This window comes from Chionomys nivalis, chromosome 11 (genome assembly GCF_950005125.1).
Source record: "Chionomys nivalis chromosome 11, mChiNiv1.1, whole genome shotgun sequence".
In the NCBI taxonomy this organism is placed as follows: Eukaryota; Metazoa; Chordata; class Mammalia; order Rodentia; family Cricetidae; genus Chionomys; species Chionomys nivalis.
In genome coordinates this window covers 3,870,968-3,896,594 of record NC_080096.1, presented here as the reverse complement: position 1 = coordinate 3,896,594, position 25,627 = coordinate 3,870,968, and the positions used below count along the sequence as shown (strand labels likewise).

General features: G+C 54.4%; 1 protein-coding gene across 5 annotated transcripts in view; it reads left to right on the top strand.

The window, feature by feature from the left end:
- Positions 1-25,627, top strand: part of Chd5 (chromodomain helicase DNA binding protein 5) — a 53,185-nt gene that overhangs the window by 12,808 nt on the left and 14,750 nt on the right. For 4 of the 5 annotated variants that reach the window (XM_057783769.1, XM_057783767.1, XM_057783768.1 and 1 more), the window contains exons 3-22: positions 2,814-2,993; positions 5,381-5,499; positions 5,894-6,132; positions 7,114-7,235; positions 8,180-8,303; positions 9,926-10,092; positions 10,182-10,403; positions 12,064-12,270; positions 12,494-12,705; positions 15,469-15,600; positions 15,691-15,799; positions 16,624-16,815; positions 16,923-17,123; positions 18,957-19,094; positions 19,180-19,301; positions 20,060-20,233; positions 20,586-20,727; positions 22,224-22,355; positions 24,497-24,614; positions 25,210-25,334. In XM_057783769.1, the coding sequence (XP_057639752.1) occupies positions 2,814-2,993; positions 5,381-5,499; positions 5,894-6,132; positions 7,114-7,235; positions 8,180-8,303; positions 9,926-10,092; positions 10,182-10,403; positions 12,064-12,270; positions 12,494-12,705; positions 15,469-15,600; positions 15,691-15,799; positions 16,624-16,815; positions 16,923-17,123; positions 18,957-19,094; positions 19,180-19,301; positions 20,060-20,233; positions 20,586-20,727; positions 22,224-22,355; positions 24,497-24,614; positions 25,210-25,334 (3,177 nt within the window). The remainder of the gene's footprint in view (positions 1-2,813; positions 2,994-5,380; positions 5,500-5,893; positions 6,133-7,113; positions 7,236-8,179; positions 8,304-9,925; positions 10,093-10,181; positions 10,404-12,063; positions 12,271-12,493; positions 12,706-15,468; positions 15,601-15,690; positions 15,800-16,623; positions 16,816-16,922; positions 17,124-18,956; positions 19,095-19,179; positions 19,302-20,059; positions 20,234-20,585; positions 20,728-22,223; positions 22,356-24,496; positions 24,615-25,209; positions 25,335-25,627) is intronic. The other variant, XM_057783766.1, reaches the window with a different exon arrangement.

Below are 25,627 nucleotides of genomic sequence, written 5' to 3'. Positions count from 1 at the left end.
CAATGCCAAGGTCAGAGGCCCAACTTGTCTTTCTCGTTTTCACAGCCTGCTGTTGGACTTTGGTTTCTCTTAGACCTCAGGACTGCGGTTGGTTTTCGGGATTTGTTAGAGTGATTGGTCTGTGTCTCCTTCCTGAGTGGGGTGTGGCCCACCTCACTAGATGGCCTGGGATCTGGTCTATCAACCAGGCTGACCTCAGACTCACAGATTCTCCTGCCTTTACTCCCAAAGTGTTGGGATTAAAGATGTGCACCCTAGTAGATTCCGAAACACTGAGTGGTCCCTCTTGGTCTGGTTCGTGGCCAGTTTTTCCCTCCTCCAGTGACACCGCTACCTCCAGGTCCTGCCCACAGCCCTTTGGTGCATGCTTTTCCCATCCAGTTGCAACGCTCCCCCCTCGCCATCTTTTCTGTGAGGCGGGATGTTTTTATGGTGTGCGTCAGGGGGAGGAGGAGGCCCAGGAGTGGAAGCGTATAAACAGCTGGTTCAAGTTCTGCGGGCACTGTCATCCGAGGGCATGGAAGAGGCGGGGCAGGGGAGAAGAGAGATGGGCTGCGGGCTAGGGGCTGGCGGTCAGGGTCTTCTCTCCCGGGGGGGGGGGGGTTTGGTGGTGGAATAAGAGGTGAGCATTCGGCCTGTGCTTTGGTGGATGGCCGGAGGAAAGGGACACCCAGGGCTCCAGCTCAGTCCCTGCCCTCCAACAGCTCTGGAGTGTGCTCGCCGGAATCCTCCTATCCAGGCCAGGCTTTCAGCTTCAGTCAGCCCCACCCCCTCTCCGTGCCGAGCACAGGCTGCTGCTGCTTCTGGCAGACGCTGCGGTCTGCTGGAGGCGCCTTCCAGCCTCCCTTTGTGCTGGTCACTCCTGAACCCGGATATGGTGGTGTCTTCTACCCAAGACACGCTCTGGCCAGCTACCAGGCAGAGTTGTGTTGTCTACCCATACTGCCACCCAGCTGCCCGTGACCCATGTGGCTGGCTTTGGTCCTGTCCCACTGGGTAGAAGTGGGGCGGGACCTATGTTACCTCTGCTATTTCTCTGCCCCCCCAAGCAGAGTCATCACCGTTTTGGGGTGTTGTCACCGGGAGATGCCTCTGCTTGGGTGTGGTCCAATTGTACCAGGAGTAACTGTGGTTGTGAATGCAGACAGCTCTGGCCTAAGCCCCCTGCCAGGACACATGGTGAACAACTGGTTCTCATGCCACCCCAGTCTCTGAGCACGGCACCTCCATGTCAGGGTCTCCATGTGCACAATGCCCCTGGTTCCTTTCTCACTGCACAGACGAGAGAGTTGGAGGTTCAGGTTGTTACAATGACTTGCACGTGTCCCAGGCTAACAAGGACCCGCAGGCAGGCCACACAAGGATCCACCCTCGGTCTTTTGGCCTCTACTGCAGTGTAGTGCCTGGGTTTCCTTCTCTGGGGCCGGCCGCAGCTGCTGTCTGGGGTACCCTCTGTCTCTCATCTACACTCCTTTTGGGGTGAGGACCGGAGCTCGCAGATCTCGTGGACATCGTCTCAGAGAGCTTGGCTGGCCTCTGTCACCTGGGGGGAGAGGATGTCCCTAACTGACTTCACTTTCCCCTGCCGTAATCTGAGAGCTGTGGCTTCCGAGCCCCATATCACTGGTAGTTGTGGGAGCTGGGAGCTGTCCCTTGGCTGCAGACCAGAGTCGGTATTCTGGGAAAGTGGGGAGCTTGGCAGTGCGCTGATGTGATGATTGGTTAGCAGGTGACAGGCGCGAGAGCAGGGCTCTTAGTGGGGAGATTGAGCTGAGCTTCCAGGAGAACATATGGGTGGGGTCTTCCTAGCTGGACTGCAGGGAGAAACCCCTTCAGTAACAAGTTCACCCTCAGCTAACTGATGGGATGTGCTGGCCTGCAGGTTCTCTACTGGGAAAGGCAAGAGAATTTTGAGGGCTCCCAGGATTCTCCAGGTAGACCCTGTTGCCCCTGTCTCCCATCATCCCCTTTTCCTTTCTCTTGTTTTTTTTTTTCTCCTTCCCTCTCCCCAGTTGCTGAGTTCATAGGGCACTCTCCATATTTCCGGCTCTCCCCATCTCTCCTCAGCCTGTCCTTGCTCACCTTGAAAACACCTCACAGGCCTCACAGGTGTAACAAGCCCTGAGCTGGTAATTGTGGTGACAGTGCCAGCCTGTCCCTGCAGACCCACGTAGGAGAGGACAGGGCTCTGCCTCCCAGTCACGGGCAAACAGTTTCCGTCCAGGGACAGCATCCTTCTGGTGGGCATGCTATGACTGTAAACACCCTAATCTCCATATAAATGGGCCATTTTCTGCTTCTACAGACAGAAAACAAAATCAAGGAGTCAATCTCAAGAGCTGCCCAATTTACCTTTTCTACCATTGAGATGGACTGGCCATCCTGGAGACTGTGCTCGTACTGTGGTGGCCCCTGGCCCCTGAGAGCTGATTCTCTGCACTCCCTGATCGCAGGGTGAGGGTGGGCGCTAGTGGGCAGGTCAGCTTCTGCTTGGAGCTTCTCTCATATCCTTCGGCTTTCTCCTCTGGCCATCATGGACTCGGGCGTGGAGTGTGATCGTGCTTTCAAAATCCATATGACCAAAGCTGAAGCCCAGCTTGACCTGGGCTCACTGCACACTTTGCCTGCCTGGGGAATTCTGGTTTCGCTCAAGATCACCTCACCATTCAGTCAGTCACCTCTACTCACGCTCACTCCTCTCTGCACCATGGATGGAGAAAGATGGTGGCCGAGCAGCTTATCCAGGCCTTCTGCCCCAGGTCTCTGGCATCCCCGGGTGTCTGGCACCCTCACCACTCCCCTTTCTTTTCCAGGGGAGCAACGATGAGCTGTCAGACAATGAGGAGGACCTGGAAGAGAAGTCGGAGAGCGAAGGCAGCGACTACTCCCCCACCAAGAAGAAGAAGAAGAAACTGAAGGAGAAGAAGGAGAAGAAAGCCAAGCGGAAAAAGAGGGACGAGGACGAGGATGATAATGACGACGGAGGCTTGAAGGTAATCGGCGGGGCTAGGGTCAGGCGGGGGATGGGGGAGCCCCCGGAACCCGAGTTGGGGAGCTGGGGTCAGGCGGGGGATAGGGGCGCCCCCGGAGCCCGAGTTGGGGAGCTGGGGTCAGGCGGGGGATAGGGGTGCCCTCGGAGCCCGAGCTAGGGAGCTGGGGTCAGGCGGGAGATAGGGGTGCCCCCAGAGCCCGAGTTGGGGATCTGGGGTCAGGCGGGGGACAGAGGTGCCCTCGGAGCCCGAGTTGGGGACCTCACCCACATGCATGTGGATGTCTGACGTGGGTTATGGGGGGGTCCTGTATCGTGAAGTCTCAGCTATGCAGGGAGGACTTAGGAGTCTGTGGTCGCCATGGTGCGGTGTCTGTTGACAGATTGGGGCTGCTCTTGGCAGCAGCTTGCCCACCCGAGCATGCAGCTGTTTCTGGAGAGAGTGATACATAGTGTGAGCTCAGGTTTGCTGCCGGGAACCTCTTGCCTGGAGCCATTTGAGGAGATAAAATAACAAATGGAGTCTTTGCCATAAGCATCTGTGGACAGCCCTGCCTGGGTACTTGGCGCGCCCTGCCGCTCTGCCCATGTGGATGTCCCTCCAGCCTCTCAGTGAACTTGGAGATGCATGGCTGTGGCTGTGATGGGCCTGGCTGTCTTTTGGGCACGGGCATCTTTGTCATAAAGCAAGCCAAGGCATCACGGTTGAACGGAGGCCATCCCCTGGGCTGTGAGGTGCGGGTGGGCGACCTCATGTCACCAGGAATGGTTTGTGAGCTATGATGTGGCACCATAGACAATCAACACAGTCGCCGTTGCGTGGCAGATTGCTATGAATGATTGAAGACTGGCGGGCTTCAGGGAGCAGAGCGTACTTGGGGTGTCCTGACACCCGTGGGTGTGCTGTGAATCAGCAGTGACTGGTAATAGCCTTGGGGACAGTTTTGAGAAATTGACTCTGGGGGCTGTCGAGGAGTGCCAGTGACAACATCCTGCTTATTTCTGTGCTCCGTGGAGGTGCCTTCAGGAAGGCCTGGGTGTGCCTGAGGGGGCAGGTCCCCCATGGGACCATCCCTGACCTGTTGTGGAACCAGGTTCCTAAGCCCCCTTGCTTTGTGGGTCATTTCTGGGACACAGGTACTGGGGACCCAGGGAAGGTTTGCGCACCAACTGGGTGGCCTTCCATTGCAGGGCCAGAGAGTTAGCTTCCAGTGGAGCTGGAGGGGTCAGGGCAAACGGTTCTGTGTGGCATTCACTGGTGTCACCCAAGGCTGGAAACACTTCTTTTTCTGCTTCTGCGGATGGAGGTCTGTGTCCCCTGGCTGGTCAGAAAGGCCAGGAACTGTGGCAGAGAAAGGTGTGTGCTGATTGGTTTAGTGGGTGAATGCTGGGGTTGGTGGGGACGAGTCAAGATTACTTGGAAGAGGTACGGTATGGGGGAGTGGGGTTCCGTGGTCACAGTCACTAAAACATTCATCCCTTCCTCAAGTACCTGTGCTAATTCTCTGAGGCAGAAGGGTGAACTGATTTATTTACTTCTCACTGCTGGTATCTGAGAGAGCGATGGTTAGAACGGACTCATCTAGCGAGGCTGGAGACATGGCTCGGTGCTTAAGAACACTAACTGCTCTCCTAGAGGGCCCAGGTTCAATTCCCAGTACTCAAATGGTGGATCAAAACCGTAACTCTAGTGTCGGGGGATCTGATGCCCTTTTCTGCCTCTGCCGGCACCAGGTCCGCATGTAGTGCATAGACATACATGAAGGCAAAACAGCCATAAACATAGGAAGAAATCAATTAAAAATAGCTGGGTGTAGTAGCAAATGACTTAATCCCAGTGGAGGCAGGAGGATCTCTATGAGTTTGAGGCCAGCCTGGTATACATAGTAAGTTCCAGGACAGCCAGGGTTACACAGAGACCCTGTCTTGCCATCTCTTCATCTGATCCTGGCCCACTAGGCTCTTGTCCTGTAGCTTTCCGACTCTTGGGATAGCCCTTTTGAAGACTCCCAGGGACCCTTAGGGTTGTCACACACTTCACTTAGCACCACGTCTGGGAAGTGACTGCGGGACTCTTTCAGCACTGTCCACTGCTGTCACTCTGTCCCAGTCTACCAGAACAGCCTGGGCTTGTCTCTGACCAGCTTCCCCCATCCGGAGAAACACGTGTGACCTTTCCCCAGTCTCAGTGTTAAAACTCACAGCATCCCGTGAGCCGGCATCTGAGACACGCCCCTGGTGGGGTTGGCGGGTAGGTGGGTGTGGCTTTCAGGTGTCCCAGTGGTAGGTGGGAGTTGTTCTTCAGTTGCGGGTTGGGTTGCCTTCTTCCCTTTTCTCAGAGCAGCAGGCAGGTCAGAAGACCTCTGCCCCTGATCCCACCTCTCTCTGCAGGAGCCAAAGTCCTCGGGGCAGCTCATGGCGGAGTGGGGCCTTGATGATGTGGACTACCTGTTCTCAGAGGAAGACTACCACACGCTGACCAACTACAAGGCTTTCAGCCAGTTCCTTCGGTGGGTTGGGGGCTCGCTGCTGTGGCCGGGTGACCATGGGGGTTGTGCTTGCCTGAGGGGCACTAAATCCAGGGGAGATGGACAGAGAGGTAGCCGGGGCTCCTGATAGATGAGAGTTATTAGAGCAATAGCTGACCTGGGGTCAGGACCCCTTCATTTTAGCATAGCAGATGGTTGGGCCTACTTCCCTCACAGGCTCTGTCCTGGGGTCTAGGCCCCTCTCTGGTCTGCAGCCAGATAGAGACCCTGTCAGGAGTCAGGAGTATGTTGGGGTGTGCTCTGGTCTCATCTTTGTCTGTCCAGTTTCTTTAGCCAGGACTATGGGGCTGGCCACACCTCACAGGTGTGAGAGAGAGGGTGGTCCCTCCCTCACCTTCCTGTATCTCTCCCACAGGCCACTCATTGCCAAGAAGAACCCCAAGATCCCTATGTCCAAAATGATGACCGTCTTGGGGGCCAAGTGGCGAGAATTCAGTGCCAACAACCCGTTTAAGGGCAGCTCGGCAGCAGCAGCTGCGGCAGCTGTGGCTGCAGCTGTGGAGACTGTGACCATTGCTCCTCCATTGGCTATCAGTCCCCAGCAGGTGCCCCAGCCTCTGCCCATCCGCAAGGCCAAGACCAAAGAGGGCAAGGGTAAGGCTGTGGGTGAGTGGGCACTGAGCTCTGTCTGGCAGATCTGCCCCCTCCCAGATCCCGCAGGTCAACTAGGGGTTCTCCTTATTTTCTGTGACCTCAAGCTGACTTGACTCGACCCCTCTTTATGGCTTCAACCCTGTCTCCTGTTGGGCAGGGTGGGGAAGTCAAGGAGTTTGGGTGCATCTTTGGGCATTAACATTTGCCCAGCTACCCTCACACTGTGGGCATGGGGGCGGGAGGGGTGGGTCACAGTGAGCTTACTCCAGCCCACCCCATAGAATGGGGTAGTTCCTGCCCTGGACTTATGGAAGTTTGAGGCAGTCTTGGGTTAGCCTGCTAATCCTCTCATGTGAGCGCCTCCTGCACAGGGTCGAGTCCCTGTCTAGGGATCTCACAGGACTGGGTGTGACCAGGGATAGAAGGACAGCAAGGAAGCCAGGTCCAGTCTGACTCCATGCAAAAGGGATGGGATGGGAGGGCAAGCAGGGCCTTCTGCTTCAGAGAGACCAGGCTGCAACCTGGATAGAAGTTCTGGCGTTTAAGAGGTTGGGGACACGATAGGAATGTTGGGGGTAGCTGTGGGAGGTGCCTTTGGCCCATGGTTTGGGAGTCTGGTGGCCTGGCTTTTGGTACAAGGATGACTCTCTAGGGATCCAGGCATGGATCCCAGGTGGGCGGTTTTGCTTCAGTGGCCTGCCCTCTGGTACGGAAGCCAAAGGGCTCCTTGGAAGCAAGTCAGTTGGACAGTGTAGTCCGTAGCTGATGGCCAACATGGTGTCCAGGACAGCCAGACTTGGGTCAGGTTTGCCTCCTCCTCATTACTTCCCACGTGACCTAAGCAAGAGCCTGGCCTCTCAGACCCTCAGTCTTCACGTGACCCATTTCTCACTGGGGTCTTGAAGGCTCCGTGAAGTGGTGGGGGAGAAAGGGGCCATCAGTGGCAGCGTTGGTCATTGCAGCCCTTGTTACAACGCCCAGGGCCTGGAGTGAGGAAGAAGAACAAAGGCGCCAAAGACTCCAAGAAGAAGGGGAGGGGCAAGCGAGTGGCGGGGCTCAAATTCCGCTTTGGAGGAATCAGCAAGAGGAAGAAGGGTTCCTCGGTGAGTGTGCATGCATGTGTGCATGTGTGTGCGTGCCCACGTGCATGCATGTTTGTGTGTGTGCGTGTGTCCCATGTGCGTGCACGTTCAAGTGTGTGTGCATGTGTGTATGTCTGTGTGTGCCCATGTGTGTGCATGTTTGAGTGTGTGCATGTGTGAAGGGTTCCTCAGTGTGTGTGTGTGTGTGCATGTGTATGTGCGTATGTGTGCCCATGCGTGTGCATGTTCGAGTGCGTGTGCATATGTGGAGAAGGGTTCCTCACTGTGTGTGTGTGTGTGTGTGTGTGTGTATGTGCAAAGAGTTGAGGGGAGGGCTGTTTGACCAGAGAGTGGACCATATTCATTTCCCGAGCTGAGGCAAGCCCTGCACCCTTCTCCCAGTCCCTGCACGTACAAACCTGCTGGTACATTTATTGCTGTGGACTGGACACTTCCAAGGGCCCATCTGGCTTAGCTGTGGCTGCTGCTGCCCACAGTGTGGCTCCATCAGGCAGGAGGACCAGCTGCCCTTTACAGAGTGTGCTCAGAGGGTGGAGCCCTGGAAGGTAGCCTGTTTGACCAGGTGGGCTGGAGCCGTGATTGGTGACACAGAAAGGAGCATGGTCCTCTAAGGTGTAGCAGACCAGCTCAGCTCCTAAGGAGCCATTAATCCTCCAGACTTGTCCACTGAGAGAGATCTGCGGAGATTCCCTAGAGGAGGGGGTTGTTAGGGTGACCTTTGAAGGGTATGTAGTAGTTAGGCAGTCGGAGGTCACAGCCTGGGGAAACCGTGTGGAGCAGAGCTGTGGAGGCATCAGAGGACTGGAGAGCAGGAGTTCCGAGGATGGTGGGGTGTGTGGGCTGTGCACTAACTGGGTTGGGGGACAGAGCAGAGCCACAGGGTGTCTTCAGAGCTTCCTGGCCCTGCCCTACCCAAACCATCAACCCATCCTCCTTTCCTGCAGAGCGAGGAAGACGAGCGTGAGGAATCCGATTTGGACAATGCCAGCATCCACAGCTCTTCTGTGCGCTCCGAGTGCTCCGCCGCGCTGGGCAAGAAGAATAAGAGGAGGCGCAAGAAGAAGAGGAGTAGGGCTCCTCTCCAAGGGGCGCGGGCTTTTCCGCGACGGGGTGGGGGGTGCAGCGTGAGGAGTAGGGCTCCTCTCCAAGTGGCGCGATGGGGTGGGGGGTGCAGCGTGGGGAGTAGGGCTCCTCTCCAAGGGGCGCGATGGGGTTAAAATGTTTAAAAAAACATTTTATTTTTTCCTTTTTTTCCTTTTTAAAATTGTTTTTATTGAGCTATATATTTTTCTCTGCTCCCGTCCCTTTCTCCCTACCCTTCCTTTCAGCCCTCTCCCATGGTCCCCACACTCCCAATTTACTCAGGAGATCTTGTCTTTTTCTACTTCCCATGTAGATTAGATCCATGTATGTCTCTCTTTGGGTCCTCTTTGTTTTCTAGGTTCTCTGGGATTGTGAGTTCTAGGCTGGTTTTTCTTTGCTTTATGTCTAAAAGCCACTTATGAGTACAGATTATATTTGTCTTCCTGGGTCTGGGTTACCACACTCAATATGATGTTTTCTAGATCCACCCATTTGCCCACAAATTTCAAGATGTCATTATTTTTTTCCATTGTGTAGTATTCCACTGTGTAAATGTGCCACATCTTCTTTATCCATTCTTTAGTCAAAGGGCATCTAGGTTGTTTCCAGGATCTGTCTATTACGGATAGTGCTGCTATGAACATAGTTGAGTACATGTCCTTGTGGTATGATTGAGCATCCTTTGGGTATATACCCAAAAGTGGTATTGCTAGGTCTTGAGGTAGGTTGTTTCCTAATATTCTGAGAAATTGCCATACTGATTTCCAAAGCAGTTGCACCAGTTTGCACTCACAGCAGCAATGCAGAAGTGTTCCCTTTTCCCACATCCTCTCCAGCATAAGTTGTCATCAGCGTTTTTGATCTTGGCCATTCTTACAGATGTAAAATGGAATCTCAGAGTTGTTTTGATCTGCATTTCTCTCTCTTTGGCTTTTGAGACACGGTCTTACTACGTAGCTCTAGCTGGTCTAGAACTTGCTATGTAGACAGGGCTGGCCTTGAACTCATAGGGATGCCCCCACCTCAGCCTCCCAAGTTTGGAGATTAAAGGTGTGCCCTCGCTGCTATTTCTCCATGTGCACTCACTGTCCTTCCGTCCGTCCGTCCTTCCTTCCTTCTTTCCTTCCTTCTCTCCTTCCCTCCCTTTCTCTGTTCCTCTCTCCCTTCCTTTCTTCTTTTCTTTCTTATTTTTTTAAAGATTTATTTATTTATTTTCTTTTTTTATATTTTATTTATTTATTATGTATACAATATTCTGTCTGTGTGTCTGCCTGCAGGCCAGAAGAGGGCATCAGATCTCATTTCAGATGGTTGTGAGCCATCATGTGGTTGCTGGGAATTGAACTCAGGACTTTTGGAAGAGCAGGCAATGCTCTTAACCACTGAGCCATTTCTCCAGCCGCTCTTCTTTCCTTTCTTCCTTTATCTTTTACCCATCTCTGTCCATCTTCATACTTCACAGCCAACCCCAATAATTTTTCACTCCCTTGGTCTGTCTACCGTCCACTTGAAATCATTTAAGCACTTATCATGTGCCAGTCTGGCCTGGGGTAGTGGAAATGGTTGTGTGCGGCAGGCCTCCATTGTTGCCCCTTTCCTCCTTCCAGTTGATGATGGTGACGGCTATGAGACAGACCACCAGGACTACTGTGAAGTGTGCCAGCAGGGTGGGGAGATCATTCTGTGTGACACTTGCCCAAGGGCGTACCACCTGGTCTGCCTGGACCCGGAGCTGGAGAAGGCTCCAGAGGGCAAGTGGAGCTGCCCGCACTGTGTAAGCTGTGGCCGAGGTCCGGGACTGGAGTTGGTGCCTGTGGGAAGGGCTCCGGCCCAAGCTTCACCACCTGGACTTCCCACCCACAGGAGAAGGAGGGGATCCAATGGGAGCCGAAGGACGATGATGAGGAAGAGGAGGAGGGCGGCTGTGAGGAGGAGGAGGATGATCACATGGAGTTCTGCCGCGTGTGCAAGGACGGTGGCGAGCTCCTGTGTTGCGATGCCTGTCCCTCCTCTTACCATCTGCACTGCCTCAACCCTCCGCTGCCGGAGATCCCGAACGGTGAATGGCTCTGCCCGCGCTGTACTGTGAGTGTCACACCTCCCGCCCCGCCCAAGTCGCCCCGCCCACCAGACCCTGAGCCCGCCCTTGCTGGTCCAGGCCAGGTCCCCAACGAACGAGCGAGCGCATTCTCGCATTCTCGAGGACCGCGCTCACCACCTCCTCACCTGCCTGCCCTCTCCTGAATCCCCTTAGGGCTATTTATTGAGAATTTATTATGAGCTAAGAACCTCGCATTCCTTCTGGGAACTGAACCCAAGAGGCTACACGCTGAACTATAACTCCATCCCTTAATTGACTTTCAAAAATTATTTTGGGGCTGCTTGGGCATGGAACCCAGCGCCTGCCTATACGCCAGGCAAGTTCTCACCACGGAGCTACATCCAAGCTCATCTCCAGCAGGAAAACAAGGCGCAGGGAGGCACAGTGGCTTGCCCAAGACCACACTGCAGCAGAACTTGAATTAGGTCCCTGAGCCAGTCTGGACCTGGTGTTCCCAGGCTGGGTTAGTGACACAGTAGTGGCCCCACGGCCTGGAGCTCGGTTTATAAAGGGACAGAGGCACACTCTCCCCTCATCTCCTGACTGGAGTCTCTGTTGGCATCTGAAGGTCCCACGTATGGAGTTGTTCTGTCCTTCCATTACAGAATACCCTACCCCCATAGCTTCTGGGCTCTAATGTAGTTTCCTTCTGTCTTGTGCATGCATACGCCTGGACTTGTGCTATGTGTCTGTATTACATATGTATGTATGTGTGTCCTTGTCTACGTAGGGGACGGAGTGGTCCCTTTGACAGGTGCAGCCTTCTTAGCTGTCCTGAGAATACCCCTCCTTGGGGTAGCACCTCGCTCTTCCTCCCTGTAGGAGGTGAGGTCAGGTGGGCCTGGGGCCTGGGAAGGGAGTCAAAGAGATTCCCTCTGCCTTTCTGTATCGCCCCTTCTCCTTGCTGTTTGCCCTGAGGCCAGAGTAGGATTGGTTCTGGGGTGTGTGGTGCACATTGCATGTCCAACAGTCCTTTGCGGCAGGGGAAGAGAGGCCACTTTTACAGGCAAGGAAACAGACTGATGGGATGTGTACTTAGGTCACAGGTGGACGGCGGCAGAGCTGAGACCTATCCTCCACGGACGGAGCCATCTCCCTAGATGTTTTATCTCAGTCCATCTAGGGCTCAGACTGCCCTTCTGAGGGTCATGGCCACAGCAGCCTGTCTCAGGGTACCCCAGAGTATGCGTGGTGCTGAGGTGTGACTGTTACATTGCTCTGCTCTGCCAGCCAGCAGCTCGCTGGCGTCCCATGGCCCTTAGGGCCTGAGTGTGTGTGGGCTGAGGGAGAGTTGGCCTTCTTGCCCCAGTCAGCTCAGATGCACAGGCGTGCATGTAGGCCTGCTCAGGGCGAATGAAGAGGCCAGGGCTGCAGTGTTCCTCTCCTGGGGCTGCTCGCGGGTCATTCTTAGGGCTTCACGTAGGGCAGGAGGTAAACTGTGGATGCATGGATGGGGGAGTCCAAAGGCTTAATTGTCCCCTTGCTAAGTGGGTTTTGTCATCTCCTGCCCTGTGTGCATAGTGGGCTCCACCATCATGGTTTAACGAGCCAGATTCTGAGGAAGCTCACTCTAGAGTTGTCCTAGGAGCTTCAGGTAGGACCTTGTGACTAACCCTGAACTTGGGGGCCATCATCTGTCCACAGTGTCCCCCACTGAAGGGCAAAGTCCAGCGGATCCTACACTGGAGGTGGACTGAACCCCCAGCTCCCTTTATGGTGGGACTGCCAGGACCAGAGGGGGAGCCAGGCATGCCCCCACCCAAGCCTCTGGAGGGCATTCCTGAGAGAGAATTCTTTGTCAAGTGGGCCGGGCTCTCTTACTGGCACTGCTCCTGGGTGAAGGAGCTACAGGTGAGACACCCAGACGGCATGGTTATACTTGGCTTGGTGGGCAAGAATGGGCTGGCATGTGTTGTGCAGCCCACCTCCCCAGGCATGGGTGGGAGCTGGGGATGGCTCTGAGGAGAAGCCTGTTCCACCTAGGCCAGGGCTGGGGGCTGTCGGGCTGGGTCAGGTACCGGGGCGAGCGGCCCCGCCCATCTCCCTTTCCTAACTTGTCCTTCTCTGTGAGCAGCTGGAGCTGTACCATACCGTGATGTACCGCAACTACCAAAGAAAAAACGATATGGACGAGCCACCGCCCTTCGATTATGGCTCCGGGGATGAAGACGGTAAGAGCGAGAAGCGGAAGAACAAGGACCCTCTCTATGCCAAGATGGAGGAGCGCTTCTACCGCTACGGCATCAAGCCCGAGTGGATGATGGTCCACCGCATCCTGAACCATAGGTGAGGGTGGCGGGGAGGATATGGTGAGGGCCAGGCTTGCCTTTCAGAGCCAGGGGTGGGTGCAGTGGGGCAGGGGGAGGGGCAGAGACACGGAACTGCAGGTGATATGACTGCTCAGCCAGGAGGGCCATTGCCTTGCACAGGCGTACCCTCAACATTCTCGTGGACAGTCCCAGAGGTGTGCAAATGAAGGGAAACATGGTGAACAGTCTGTGAAACTTGTGCAAAAGAGGATCTCTGTGGGGCGGGACCTGTGCGGTCCCAGGCTCCTTCCAAAGTAGGGATTGAGGTCAGCAGGATGAGTCTGGGAGCCGAGCAGGTCCAAGAAAGGATTAGCCCGTGTTACTCTTCCGAGAGGCACATTCGAGAATATACTTGACATGGGTCTGGCATGGTGGCGCACACCTTTAATCCTAGCACTTGGGATGTAGAGGCAGTCGGATCTCTGTGAGTTCAAGACCAGCCTGGTCTACACAGCCAGTTCCGGGACAGCCAGGGCTGCATAGAGAGATCCTATCTCAAAACATGCACTCTCTCTCTCTCCCTTCCTCCCTCCCCCTTTCTTGCTGGAGAGATGGCTCAGTGGTTGAGCGCACTACCTGCTCTTGAAAAGAACCTGGGTTAGGTTCTCAGCTCCCGTAAGGCAGCTCACTACTTCTTGTGATGCCAGTTTCTGGGTCATCAGCTACCTCTTCTGACCTCTGTGGGTACCAGGAACACATGTGGTATACATATTACATGCAGGCATTTATAGGTTCACATGTGTTCATAAAATAAACATTATTTTTGTTTTGTTTTGGAGACAAGGTCTTGTTATGTGACCTTGACTGACCTGGAACTTACTACTTAGACCAGGACAGCCTTAAATTCCCAGAGATCTGCCTGCCTCTGTCTCTTGAGCGCTGGTATTAAGGGTGTGCATCATCATGTCTGACTCGCAAAAATATCTTAAGAAAAGAATGTTTTCGGCAAGGCTGAGTCACCAGCCTGGAGTCACACAACCGAGGCTGCAGGACTGGGAACTGGACCTGGTGTCCTTTGGTAGTACAGGTGTTTTCTGTGCCAGGGTCCTGGTGTCCTTTGGTAGTACTGGTGTTTTCTGTGCCAGGGTCCTGGTGTCCTTTGGTAGTACAGGTGTTTTCTGTGCCAGGGTCCTGGTGTCCTTTGGTAGTACTGGTGTTTTCTGTGCCAGGGTCCTGGTGTCCTTTGGTAGTACTGGTGTTTTCTGTGCCAGGGTCCCTAACCCTTGTGGCACCTCTCGTTAAAGCACACTCTCAGGTGCTTAGTAGTCAGAGATGCCAGGGCGGGCAAGGAGGCCCAGCAGGAGGGCATAGACTGGTGTGAGCCTCTGCTGAGTCCTGACCTTAGGCTGGAGGACAGGTCGCGGGCCTTGCGAAGAGCCCTGTGAAGTACCTGTCACATGGTGGCAGCTTAGAGTTCTGAACTCCCTGCCTGGCCACAGCTCTCTGTCTTCTGGCTTGGGATGGGTGGCCTTCCCACTCTGTCCCCGACCACAGGTCCTGTTATCGTGAGGGCAGAGGAGGTTAAGAACCTTCGTGGCCATGGACTTCTGAGCTGGTCCTTATGTGACATGGTGCTGGGCCTTGCTGGAGTGGTTTGGAGGGACCAGGAAAACATGCATCTTATTAGCCCCCTGCCCATTCCCAGACCCCAGATGGTACCTGAGCTGTGTGTGTCTTGGAATGACTACCCCCACTTTTTTTATTAAAATGCATGCTAAAACAAAAGGGACAATTTCCTCTGCACCCCCAAAGAGGAGCCGGTGACTCTCCCAGGGTGTGCATAACAGCCAATTATTTGTTGAGAGTAAATCACTGGTTTCCATGGTGACCGGGAACTGGCCTTGCTCTTCCTGGTCCCCAGGCCACCTGCAGCCACAGCTCCCCAACCCATTTGTCCTCTTCCTTGCCATTTAGGGGTGCCACAGTCCCCTGGCTTTGCTGGGCTCTCCTGGCCTGGCTGCTGCATCTACTCAGATCGAGCAGGAGACCTTGAGGGGTCTTCCAATGTCCACTGTGGGGTGTGGTCACTGGGTGCTCATGTACCTGGGGACCTTTAGGAGAGGCTGTCCCTACCTCCTGGGAATATTGACTCTTTGTCTGCTCTGTTGGGAAGGACCCTCACCCTGGGCCAATACGCAAAACGCTTTGAAATTTTACCTTAGAAAATAAAGTCTGAGCAGCGGGGAGATTCATGGCGTCATTTCACCGTGTCCAGATTGTGTGTGACGCCATTTCCTGGGTTCAGATTACATAGATTGTGTAGGACGTCATTTCCTGGGTTCAGATTACATAGATTGTGTAGGACATCATTTCCTGGGTTCAGATTACATAGAGGGTGTAGGATGTCATTTCCTGGGTTCAGATTACATAGATTGTGTGTGACGCCATTTCCTGGGTTCAGATTACATAGATTTGTATATGACGTCATTTCCTGGGTTCAGATTACATAGAGGGTGGACTTACCCCTTCAGCGGAGACTGAGAAGGACCCCAGTTCTGCTTCTTAGCTCTCTGTCTCCACGTGTCTGCCGCTCTATTCACATTTTCTTCTCTTTCTACAAGCCGTGTGGCCTTGGGCAAGCTACTGCAACTCCCTAGGGCTCCTGCCCTGGGGCCTCCCTCCTGGTTGGGCCCAGAACACTAGGACACCATGGATATGAATGGATTGGCATTTTATGTGGGGGCCCTACCTAGAACCTATGCAATGTGTCTCCCCCGATCTTCTGCCCCCTGTGCTGCAGCTTTGACAAGAAGGGGGACGTGCATTACCTGATCAAGTGGAAGGATTTATCCTACGACCAGTGCACCTGGGAGATTGATGACATCGATATCCCCTACTATGACAACCTGAAGCAGGCCTACTGGGGCCACAGGTGTGCTGAGTGCTGGCAGCCAGGTGGGAGGTGCTGGGGTCCCCCTCTTGGCTTGAGTTTTGCTCCTCTGAGTCTGACGCTTCTACCCAGGGAGCTGATGCTGGGAGAGGATGCCCGGCTCCCGAAGAGGCTGATCAAGAAGGGCAAGAAGCTGAAGGATGATAAGCAAGAGAAGCCCCCAGAGACGCCCATTGTGGATGTGAGTGGAGAGACGGAGGAAGCCAGCTTCCCCACCCTGGGCTTGGCAGTACAGGGAGGTGGTCTGTCAGGGGCCCTTCCCCAGGCCTTTGTGACTGGCCGTTGTCAGTGACACCGAGGCTGTGTGGGTCAGTGGGAAGATCCTATTGGTGTGGAACTCAGGGGTTCACCTGATTCTGCCTCTTGGGTTCTGGGGTGAAAGACAAACCCCACCATGCTGGACCCCTTGGGCATGTTTGAAGAAGGCCACCTTGGGCTGGAATATGGCTCAGTTTGTAGACTGCTGGCCTAGCATGTCCAGACCCTTGGGCTTGGTCGTTAGTGTGGCTTAAACTGAGAGTGGTGGGCCATGCCTTTGAGCTCAACACTCAGGAGTTGGAGGCAGGAGAATCAGAAGTTCAGGGTCATCCTCAGCTATACAGTTGTGTTTGAGCCTACCCTGGACTACAGGAGACTTATCTAAACAACTAACCAACCCAGAAGTAACAACAACAACAACCAAAAAACAAGAAGACCAGGGCCCATGATGGGGACATAGGCCATTGGGAGGACCTTATTAGGGAAGTAACATGGAGATAGAGGACGGAAGGGGGCACAGAAGTGACTTGCTGGTGAGAGGCCACGCAGAGGCTTGTGTTAGGGCAGGGAGCCAGGGGGTGTGTCTTGGAAGGAGAGACATTCTAGGTCAGACCCTACGCCGAGTGAAGAAAGCGCAGAGAAGGGAGGCATCTTAGACAGAAGGAATTGTGCCTGCAAAGGCCTGGAGGGTTGACTCTGGTGGCCCAGGGTTGAGGATGTGCCTGATTCTTGCCTCCTATCCCGCAGCCCACAGTCAAGTTCGACAAACAGCCGTGGTACATCGACTCCACAGGAGGCACGCTGCACCCTTACCAGCTGGAGGGCCTCAACTGGTTACGTTTCTCCTGGGCCCAGGGCACTGACACTATCCTGGCTGATGAGATGGGTTTGGGCAAGACGGTGCAGACCATTGTGTTTCTCTATTCCCTGTACAAGGAGGTGGGCAGGCAGGAGGGCAAGTGGGTCTGGGCAGGCGGGTGCTGGGCAGGCGGGGTCTGGCGCCATCTACTGGCAGCCAGCTTCACCGCCTCAGGCTCTCTCTGCAGGGCCACTCCAAGGGGCCTTACCTGGTCAGCGCGCCCCTGTCCACCATCATCAACTGGGAACGTGAGTTTGAGATGTGGGCGCCTGACTTTTACGTGGTCACCTACACGGGGGACAAGGAGAGCCGCTCGGTGATCCGGGAGAACGAGTTTTCCTTCGAGGACAATGCCATTCGGGGTGGGAAGAAAGTATTTCGCATGAAGGTGAGCGCTGCCTTTAGCCCTACACATCTGCTCTGGGGCTACTGAGCGCAGCCTGGGGGGTCAATATCCCAGTTGTCCTGAGTAATGGAGCATCATTAACGGATGCTTGGCTCTGCAGAGCTGCTTTGGACTACCTGGAAGTCAGCTGGTCAGCTAGACTCCCTCTGAGGCCCCAGGGGGCATCTGTCTTTTCCACCTCTTCCGACTTATTGCGTCTGAGAACTGCCTGGCTTATGGCTGCTTTTCTCTGTCCCCGCATCTGTTGTTACCTGGTATCCTTCTCCTTGGGTGTGGTTCCTCTCATAAAGACGCCGCTCATGTCAGATTGAGAGCTGCTCATATCTTAGCCAATAACTCCTACCTGCCAAGTCTTGTTCCAAACAAGGAATAAAAGTGTTCAGGTGGCTGTGAATGGAGAGGCAGTGTTTACCCTGGCTCCCAGCTGTGTGGGGGTCATGACACACAGCTGTGCCTCATAGCCTGCTCAATGGAATGGAGCTGGCAGCTCCAGCCAGCAGGGCTTTTGGGAGGCCCAAGAGTTAGTAAACAGTGGGCATGGCCTCTTGGTGTCCTCATTGTGCTTCAGTCCCCAGGGGGTCTTGTCACTGGGCTGCTGTGACCCAGAAGTTCTCAGGAGCAGGGGGTGACAGTTGGCACTTGTAAAAGCCAGGGTGGATGACTCTGTGGGTAAAAGGGCGTGCTGTGTGAGCCTGAGCGTGTGTTTCCTCCTTGGAACTCATGTTTTAAAAAGCCAGCTATGGGAATGTGCGCCTGTGATTCCAGAACTCTTAGGACAGAATGGGAGGCAAAGGCAGAATAGCTAGCTACCCAGGCTTGCCTTTGGGGCTCAGGAGTCTGTGTGGAAGAGGGGGTTCTAGGAGCCACCACAACAGCATTTTCTAGATGCAACAGGACAGACCACACAGGACCACCATAAGCTCAAGCCACACAAATCAGCACAGAGAAGTCGGCACAAAGCCTCGCCTCTAGCCAGGAAGCTAGCTTCCGGAAGAGGGACAGTCAGTGTTCAGTGCGGGGACACTGAGGGTACAAGCCATGGGTCAGGCTTCACACTCAAGAGTAGCTGGCCAACCAACCAGACTCCATGTTTGTTTGAGAATGAAAGATCATGACATTGGGTGGGTAGGGTGATGGGAGAGGATCTGGGAGGAGTGGGGAGATGGGAAAGAATATGAAAGTATATTGTGGGAAATTCTCGAAGAGTAAGTAAAACGATCCTAAAAAAAGTTGCAGGCTACGTGGCCTGGTGTACACAGCCTGGCAGGAACAAAAGAGGGGATTTCAGCAAGCAGAGAGCTGACTCCCAAGGTTGTCCTCTGGTCCACACAGACATCCTGGACTACATATCCCGCACTCACACCACAGACACCATTTGAGATAAGGCCTCATTGTCATATACATTGGGATAGCTGGCCTGACTTGGGATTCCCATCTTCCCCGTCTGTCTCAGGATTGCAGGCCTGAGACAGGCCTATGCTACTGTGTCTGGCTTGACGTGGAAAACCCACACTGCAGTCTTCCATGTTTACCCACTGAGCCATCTTCCCGGCCCTGGTGCCCTGGTATCAATTATATCCTTAAACATTTTCCACCCAAGATGGTTTGCATACATGCATGCATGTGGAACATCTTCGGCAACAACACCTTCTCTGGGGCGTTGCGCTTTGTCCGTGAAATGCCTGGTGCCAGTGTGGTCCCTCTAGAACTCCTCAGGATGCTCGTGGGGTTCCCACTCATACCTTCTCCACTGTCCCGGTCCCTTGGGTCTACTCTGTCCCTGCTGCCTCCTTCACGTTCTTGTCTCTCCCACAGAAGGAAGTGCAGATCAAATTCCACGTGCTGCTCACCTCCTATGAGCTTATCACCATCGACCAAGCCATCCTGGGCTCCATCGAGTGGGCCTGCCTTGTGGTGGACGAGGCCCACCGGCTCAAGAACAACCAGTCCAAGGTAGGAGGCACTGACCGTGGAACTTAGGCCGCTCTGTGTGGCTGCTGCCCTGTGATTCCTGACAGCTTCTCCCCTCTCCCCGAAGTTCTTTAGGGTCTTGAATAGCTACAAGATTGACTACAAGCTGTTGCTGACAGGGACACCCCTCCAGAACAACCTGGAAGAGCTATTCCATCTCCTCAACTTCCTGACTCCAGAGAGGTTCAAGTGAGTCCCTGGGCCTGACCAGGAGTGATGGGTTGCATCCCTGTGAAGGCCTGGCAGACACCTTTTGCTGACTCTGAGAGCTGCCTGGGGACCTCAGTTTCCCCATTAGTGAGATGAGCGTGTGGGCAGTATGCTATGATAATCCTGTGGTGGGATGGCTTCAGCGTTCACCTTCCCTGGGGAAATTACAGCCGGCCCAGCAAACCAGGGTTTTCTTCAGCACTGTTCCAGAAGGCCCTGGGGCTTCTCCTGGGTTTCTACCTTGTGTTCCTCTGCCTACCCCTGGCTCCTATCACCTACAGTGGCACACACGTGATCCACGTGAGCACAGTGATGGCAAGCAGAGGTGGAGATGGGAGCAAAGATGGCGCCCTGCTTCCTACGCCTCCTCATCTGTGTTTAATTCCAGTTGGCCTGCTCAGAATTGCAGAGGGGGCACAGGAAGGAGGGTCCTGTTTTGAATGTTGATCCAAGGGCAGGCTGTGGCATGCTGAACCACGTGACCTTGACATTCATCAGCCTTGGTCTCCTTTCCTGTAGTCTGGGTCGTCTCTGGGAACTCATACACAGAGGAGCCGTGAGAGTGGAGAGGGATCCCGCGTGGCAGAGGACTGTGACATGTGTCATGCAGGCTGAGACAGAGTCTGAGCCTTTGGCCTCTGCTGGCTGGGGCCCTGTGCTCGTCCTCCCTGGTCCCGATTCCTCTGCAGAGGGCTGTGGTCTACTCGGCTGGTTCTTATCCTAGCTCTTTGTTGCAGCAATCTGGAAGGCTTCCTGGAGGAGTTTGCTGACATCTCCAAAGAAGACCAGATCAAAAAACTGCACGACCTGCTGGGGCCGCACATGCTCCGGAGGCTCAAGGCCGATGTGTTCAAGAACATGCCGGCCAAGACAGAGCTAATTGTCCGCGTGGAGCTGAGCCAGATGCAGAAGTGAGTGATGGAGGCTTGGCTCCATCCTGCAGCAACTGGCCCACTTCCTGGTCTTGTGTCCTTAGCCACCCCTTCCCGCAGGTCCCATCTGGCTTTCCGGATCATTTTCTGGGGTTGGCAGGAGGGCTGCTTGCCCACCGAGGCCTTGCTCACTGCATCTCCTTCCCCGTTCGTGAACTGCAGTGACTAGAATCAGGCTGCCCAAGTCCTAGTACTGTCTCCCATTGGCTTGCTGGGTAGCCTGTGCCCTGTGGGAAGGTTTCCTGTGCTACTCTGTACATGGTGCCTGCCCCTCTAGGAGTCTGGTGGCATCTGGGGCCGCCAGCCAATCTTGTTCCACACCCTGCTGCAGGAAGTACTACAAGTTCATCCTCACACGGAACTTCGAGGCACTCAACTCTAAGGGGGGCGGCAACCAGGTGTCTCTGCTCAACATCATGATGGACCTGAAGAAGTGCTGCAACCACCCGTACCTCTTCCCCGTGGCCGCCGTGGTGGGTTCCCCGTGGCCATCATAGCGGGTCCCAGTGGGCACTGTTGGGTTCCTCATGGCCATCAGGACATGTTTCCATTGTTGCTTGGTTGGGTTTCCTGTTCTAGTGGGTTCCCCGTGTCCATCATAGCGGGTCCCAGTGGGCACTGTGTTGGGTTCCTCACGGCCATCAGGACATGTTTCCATTGTTGCTTGGTTGGGTTCCCTATGTTCTAGTGGGTTCTCTGTGGCCATCATGGTGGGTCTCTGCTGGCTGTTGTGTTTCCTGTGGCCACTGTGATGACCTCTGGTCATCATGGCAGATCTCAAATGCCTACTATGGTAAAGTTCCCCGTGGTCATGGTAGGTCCTTGTGGCTGCCACAGTGGGTTCTCTATGACCACCATACAGGCCCCAGTGACTGCTATGGCTATAACTACCATGGTAGGTTCTTTATGGTAGTCATGATGTGTTCCCTGTGGACAATGTGGTGTGTATTCCCAGTGGCCATTGTATAGGTTCCTGGCTGCTGTGGTGGGTTTCTTGTGGTCTCTATGGAAGTGTCCATGGCTAGGTGCTTTGGCCCCAGTCCTCCATTCCTTCCTGAGAATGAATCCAGAGGTGACATGTGTCTCCATCCTGTCCCTTTGGTGCTAGGGGATAGTTTTGGAAGCTGCCTCTGCCTACTGCTTGGCCCAGGTCATTTCTTCCTAACCAGTGGCCACAAAGCCTTCTCAGCCTCAGCACTGGGCTTCCAGAGAGCTCTAAGGGCTGACCCAGCTTCACTTTGTCCCCAAGGGAGTTAGTTTGTCCTGGGTGAATCTGAGTGGCAGCAGTGAGAGAGACTCTGGACTCTGGAATTCATCCAGCCCAGAGCTGTGATCACAAAAAGTTGATGCTCCTCATGGAGCCTCAGGCTATCCTTTGTCAAGCGAAGCAGAGGTGACATCATCCCACAAAGACCCTGGAGGGGTTCAGGGGAGACCCTTCACAGAGACCCGAGGACTGGACACTCAGTAGGCATCGCTGGTCACCACCCATCACCGCCCTTTGGGTTCTAACTCATCCTCTGTAGTCACGTCTTCCCCATTCCTGCAGAGCCGGGCATGCTGGCTGCATTGGGGTGACCTCACTGCGGGCCCCTGGATGTTCTTGTGACTTGGTGTGACTCAGTAATCTTCTGGGATCTGCCTTTAGATTGAGCTGCCCATCTGGGGTCAGAGATGGGCAGAGCTGGCCCGGTTGGACACACCTTCCAGAGTGTTTCTGTGGGAAGGTCCCTGAGCTTCCTTTCAATACTAGACCGGGAGTGAGGCTGGCAGACCTGCGCCAGGCTTAAGCATGTGTCTGGAGCCAGGCTCTGTGTGACCTGCACTATTGAGCCCCTTGTGTTTGTACTCTGTGCGCAGTAGTGCAGACGGGCAGGTGGCCCGTGGCCAGCCACTTGTCCATCATGACAGTCTCTTTGGTGCCAAGCCAGAGAGAGAGCTCACCAAGGCTCTCTCTCTGTGCCCACAGGAGGCCCCCGTATTGCCCAATGGCTCCTACGACGGCAGCTCCCTGGTCAAGTCTTCGGGGAAGCTCATGCTGCTGCAGAAGATGCTCAAGAAGCTGCGGGATGAAGGACATCGAGTGCTGATCTTCTCCCAGGTGGGTACCCCTGAGTCAGTGCACGTCTACAGGGGAGTCAGCCTGCCTGTGGGCTGAAGGCCTCTGAGCCCCTACATGACACATCCGGGTACCAAGCTCATGGAGACTGGTTCTGGTTGCTAAAGAGACCAGCATATTCTCCCATCTCATCTCCCTGTACCTGTCCCTCTGGCCTGTGTGTCCAGGCTGGTGTGAGTCCCTCTCTTGCGTTCAGCCTCTTTTCACCCCTGTGGCTTGGTTCGTTAAGGCAGGGTCCTGAAGTTGGTCTGAGAGGACCCCACAATGGGGACAGCTCCAGGAGCACCTCTCTAGCTTATTCCTTGGGGGTCCACTGGTGACATCACTTTCTGAGTATGCAGGGCCACCCAGCTTCAGTGGTTTTGTCCCTCTTCCTCTGCTCTTTGTTCGGCTCATCATGTTTCAGTCTGGTTTCTGGGCACAGAGAGGAACGTATAAGCTCTTCCCTCAAATGCCTGGTTTGGAGGGGGAAAGACAACTTGAGACATTTGCCCAAATTGATGGTCAGGTCTGGGTTGGAGGCTGGGACAGTGGTGAGGGTCCTAGGACTAAACACACTTACCCGGGTGGGACTGAGCAATGCTGTTTCTCAGTGTGAGTGTGGGGTTTTGCTCTCCCGTACAAAACGTTGAAGGTAAAGGGTTACTGGTACCTGCTGCCTCTGGTGGCAAGCTGGGGTGGGAAGTGGGTGCAGAATCCCTGGAGGCAGGCCGGGCCTGTGACTATAGCTGGGCTAGGTGGTAGCTGTGGGCAGCATCCATTTTCTCCACTGACACCATTTCTGCCACAAAACACGAGTCAGGGTGAAGACCCTAGGAGCCCAAGCTGTGGAAACTGTGGTGACAGAAATGTACCCGAGGAGAAATGATAGGGGCGTGGCCCTCCCATCTATATGATCTGATAAACCCAGACCCCCAAACTCTTCAGGAACTTATCTGCATCCATCCTATAAAACAATAATTAGAACTCAAATGAAGAGAGAATACCCTGGAAAAAAACTATGCATTTTTAGATATTTGAAAGTTAAGGAAGAGATTAGACGTAAGCTGGAAGAGACAGGGTAAGAGACAGCAGATCAGAACAGAGGGGCTGGAGGGACGGCTCAGCGGTGAAGAGCGTCTGACGCTCTTACAGAGGACCAGCACCCACAGCAGGCAGCTTGTCACTTCCCGGAAGCCCATTTCCAGGGTATTAGATGTCCTCTCTGGCCTCTGCAGGCACCTGTGTGCATGTGCACATCATACCCACATGTGAACACATGTACACATAAATAAAAAATGATTAAAAATGCAAAGGAGTTTAGACATCGAAAGGAAAATTTTGTCAGACTGAGTAAAATCTCTCATCCATTGAAAAAAACACTGAAGAACTGGAACCCTAGCTGAGGAATTTCCCAGCATGCATCATAGAGAAGATCAGAGGCAGATGAGAAAGGGTGGAGGATGTCCGGGGAGGCACTTCCAGGAACTGCAGAGGAAGCGCTGAGAAATTGTGAAAGTCATATTGGAAGACTGGAGGAAAACTGCAGTCTCAGGTCTGAAGTGTGCCATGGAAGAATAAGCAGGGTCCAAACCCGTAGACCAGTCCCTGGACACCAGCTCTGGAAAGCAACTCAGGCTCAGGACTTTGGAGAAGGGAGGGACCTAGCCCTCAGACTTCTCAATAACAGCAGGTGGTGGAGGGCAGTATGGAAATCCCCATGCTTTGCGGGAGGAAGTCTGCCCATAGTTTCATATAGCTGAACTATTTAAAGACTGGAGGGGACCAGAAAGGACTCTGGGAGCTCGGAGGGAGTGCCTCGTGGGAGTTAACATTGGGAATATAACATAAAAGGAGGTGGCAGTTGTGGGGAGAAGGAAGCACGGGGCCTGCAGAGTGTTGGATGCCGGCAGAGGCACCGTGGCTCTCTTTCGGGGAAGTGTGAGTGAGCCAGAGGCTTGTGCCTGCGATTATGTGTGCCCCACTCCTCCATGCTCTGAGAATAGGTGGTGGGTGAGGTGAGTTTGGGGGCTGCATCTTTTCAGCAGGCCTGCTTTGGGCATGTCCTCCTGCTCTGGAGCTCTCTTACCCATGGTGGGGTCCTGGGTTGGTAGCAGCCACTCATGAGTCCATGTGTTTTGTAGATGACCAAGATGTTGGACCTCTTGGAGGACTTCCTGGAGTATGAGGGCTACAAGTATGAGCGGATCGACGGGGGCATTACTGGGGGCCTCCGGCAAGAGGCCATCGACAGATTCAATGGTACCCGCCCCTCTCAAGGGACCCTGTGTCTCCGGGGGTCTTAGCCTGACTGTCCAGTTAACAGTGCTTCCCAAGCTGCCTAGGCCACAACTGTTGTCCTTATCTTCTTAAGGTCTTACTCTATAGCTCAGGCTTACCTCTAGCTCACCATCCTCCTGCCTCAGTATTCCATGGCTGGGTTACATGTGTACCATCATGCCAGGCACATTTTATGGTCTGTGGGGTTCTAAGGTGACTCAGCAGATAGAAAAGTTCTCTAAGCAGCGTTAGAGATGGACAGGAAGAAGGCAGAGTGGGAAGGAAATGCCACGTGCTGCAAACTGGCTGCTGGCCTTCCTTGGTTGATACCCATCTGGGCCTTGAAAGTTGGCTTCTTTCTCATTCTGGCTCCTGCCAACTTGGCCAGGGCCCAGCATCTGCAGGCTTGCACGAGCCCAGCCGATGGTGATGTGGCCACTGCTCTGAGATCACAGCCTCTTCCCTTCCCTCTGCCAGGGGACCTTCACTCTGATTCCTGCCCTCCTGTGTGCTGTCTACCTGACCCCTGCCCAGGTGTGCCTACTAACTCACCTTTGCCCGTTGGCCTCTTTCTCAGCTCCTGGGGCCCAGCAGTTCTGCTTCCTGCTCTCAACACGTGCCGGTGGCCTGGGCATCAATCTGGCCACAGCGGACACAGTTATCATCTATGACTCGGACTGGAACCCACACAATGACATCCAGGTGTGCGCCTAATCTCTTACTGTGCCCTCGGCACCGCTGATCTTTCTCCCCTCCGTGTCCCTTCATGTCTGTGGTACTGTGCCCTCCTGGTGTGGAGCCCCATCCTAAAAGAGGACCCTGGGAGGTGAGAGGAGAGAGGGGCACAATTGGCTCAGAGAGGGCAGGGGAGGTGTTCAAGACACACAGCCTTCATCTGTCCCATTCCCTTCAGGGCCTTGGCCAGGGAAGAAGGCAGGAAGAGGGAGTCAGGATGCATCATGGTGACAGTTTTGGAGGGGATAAAGAATACAGGG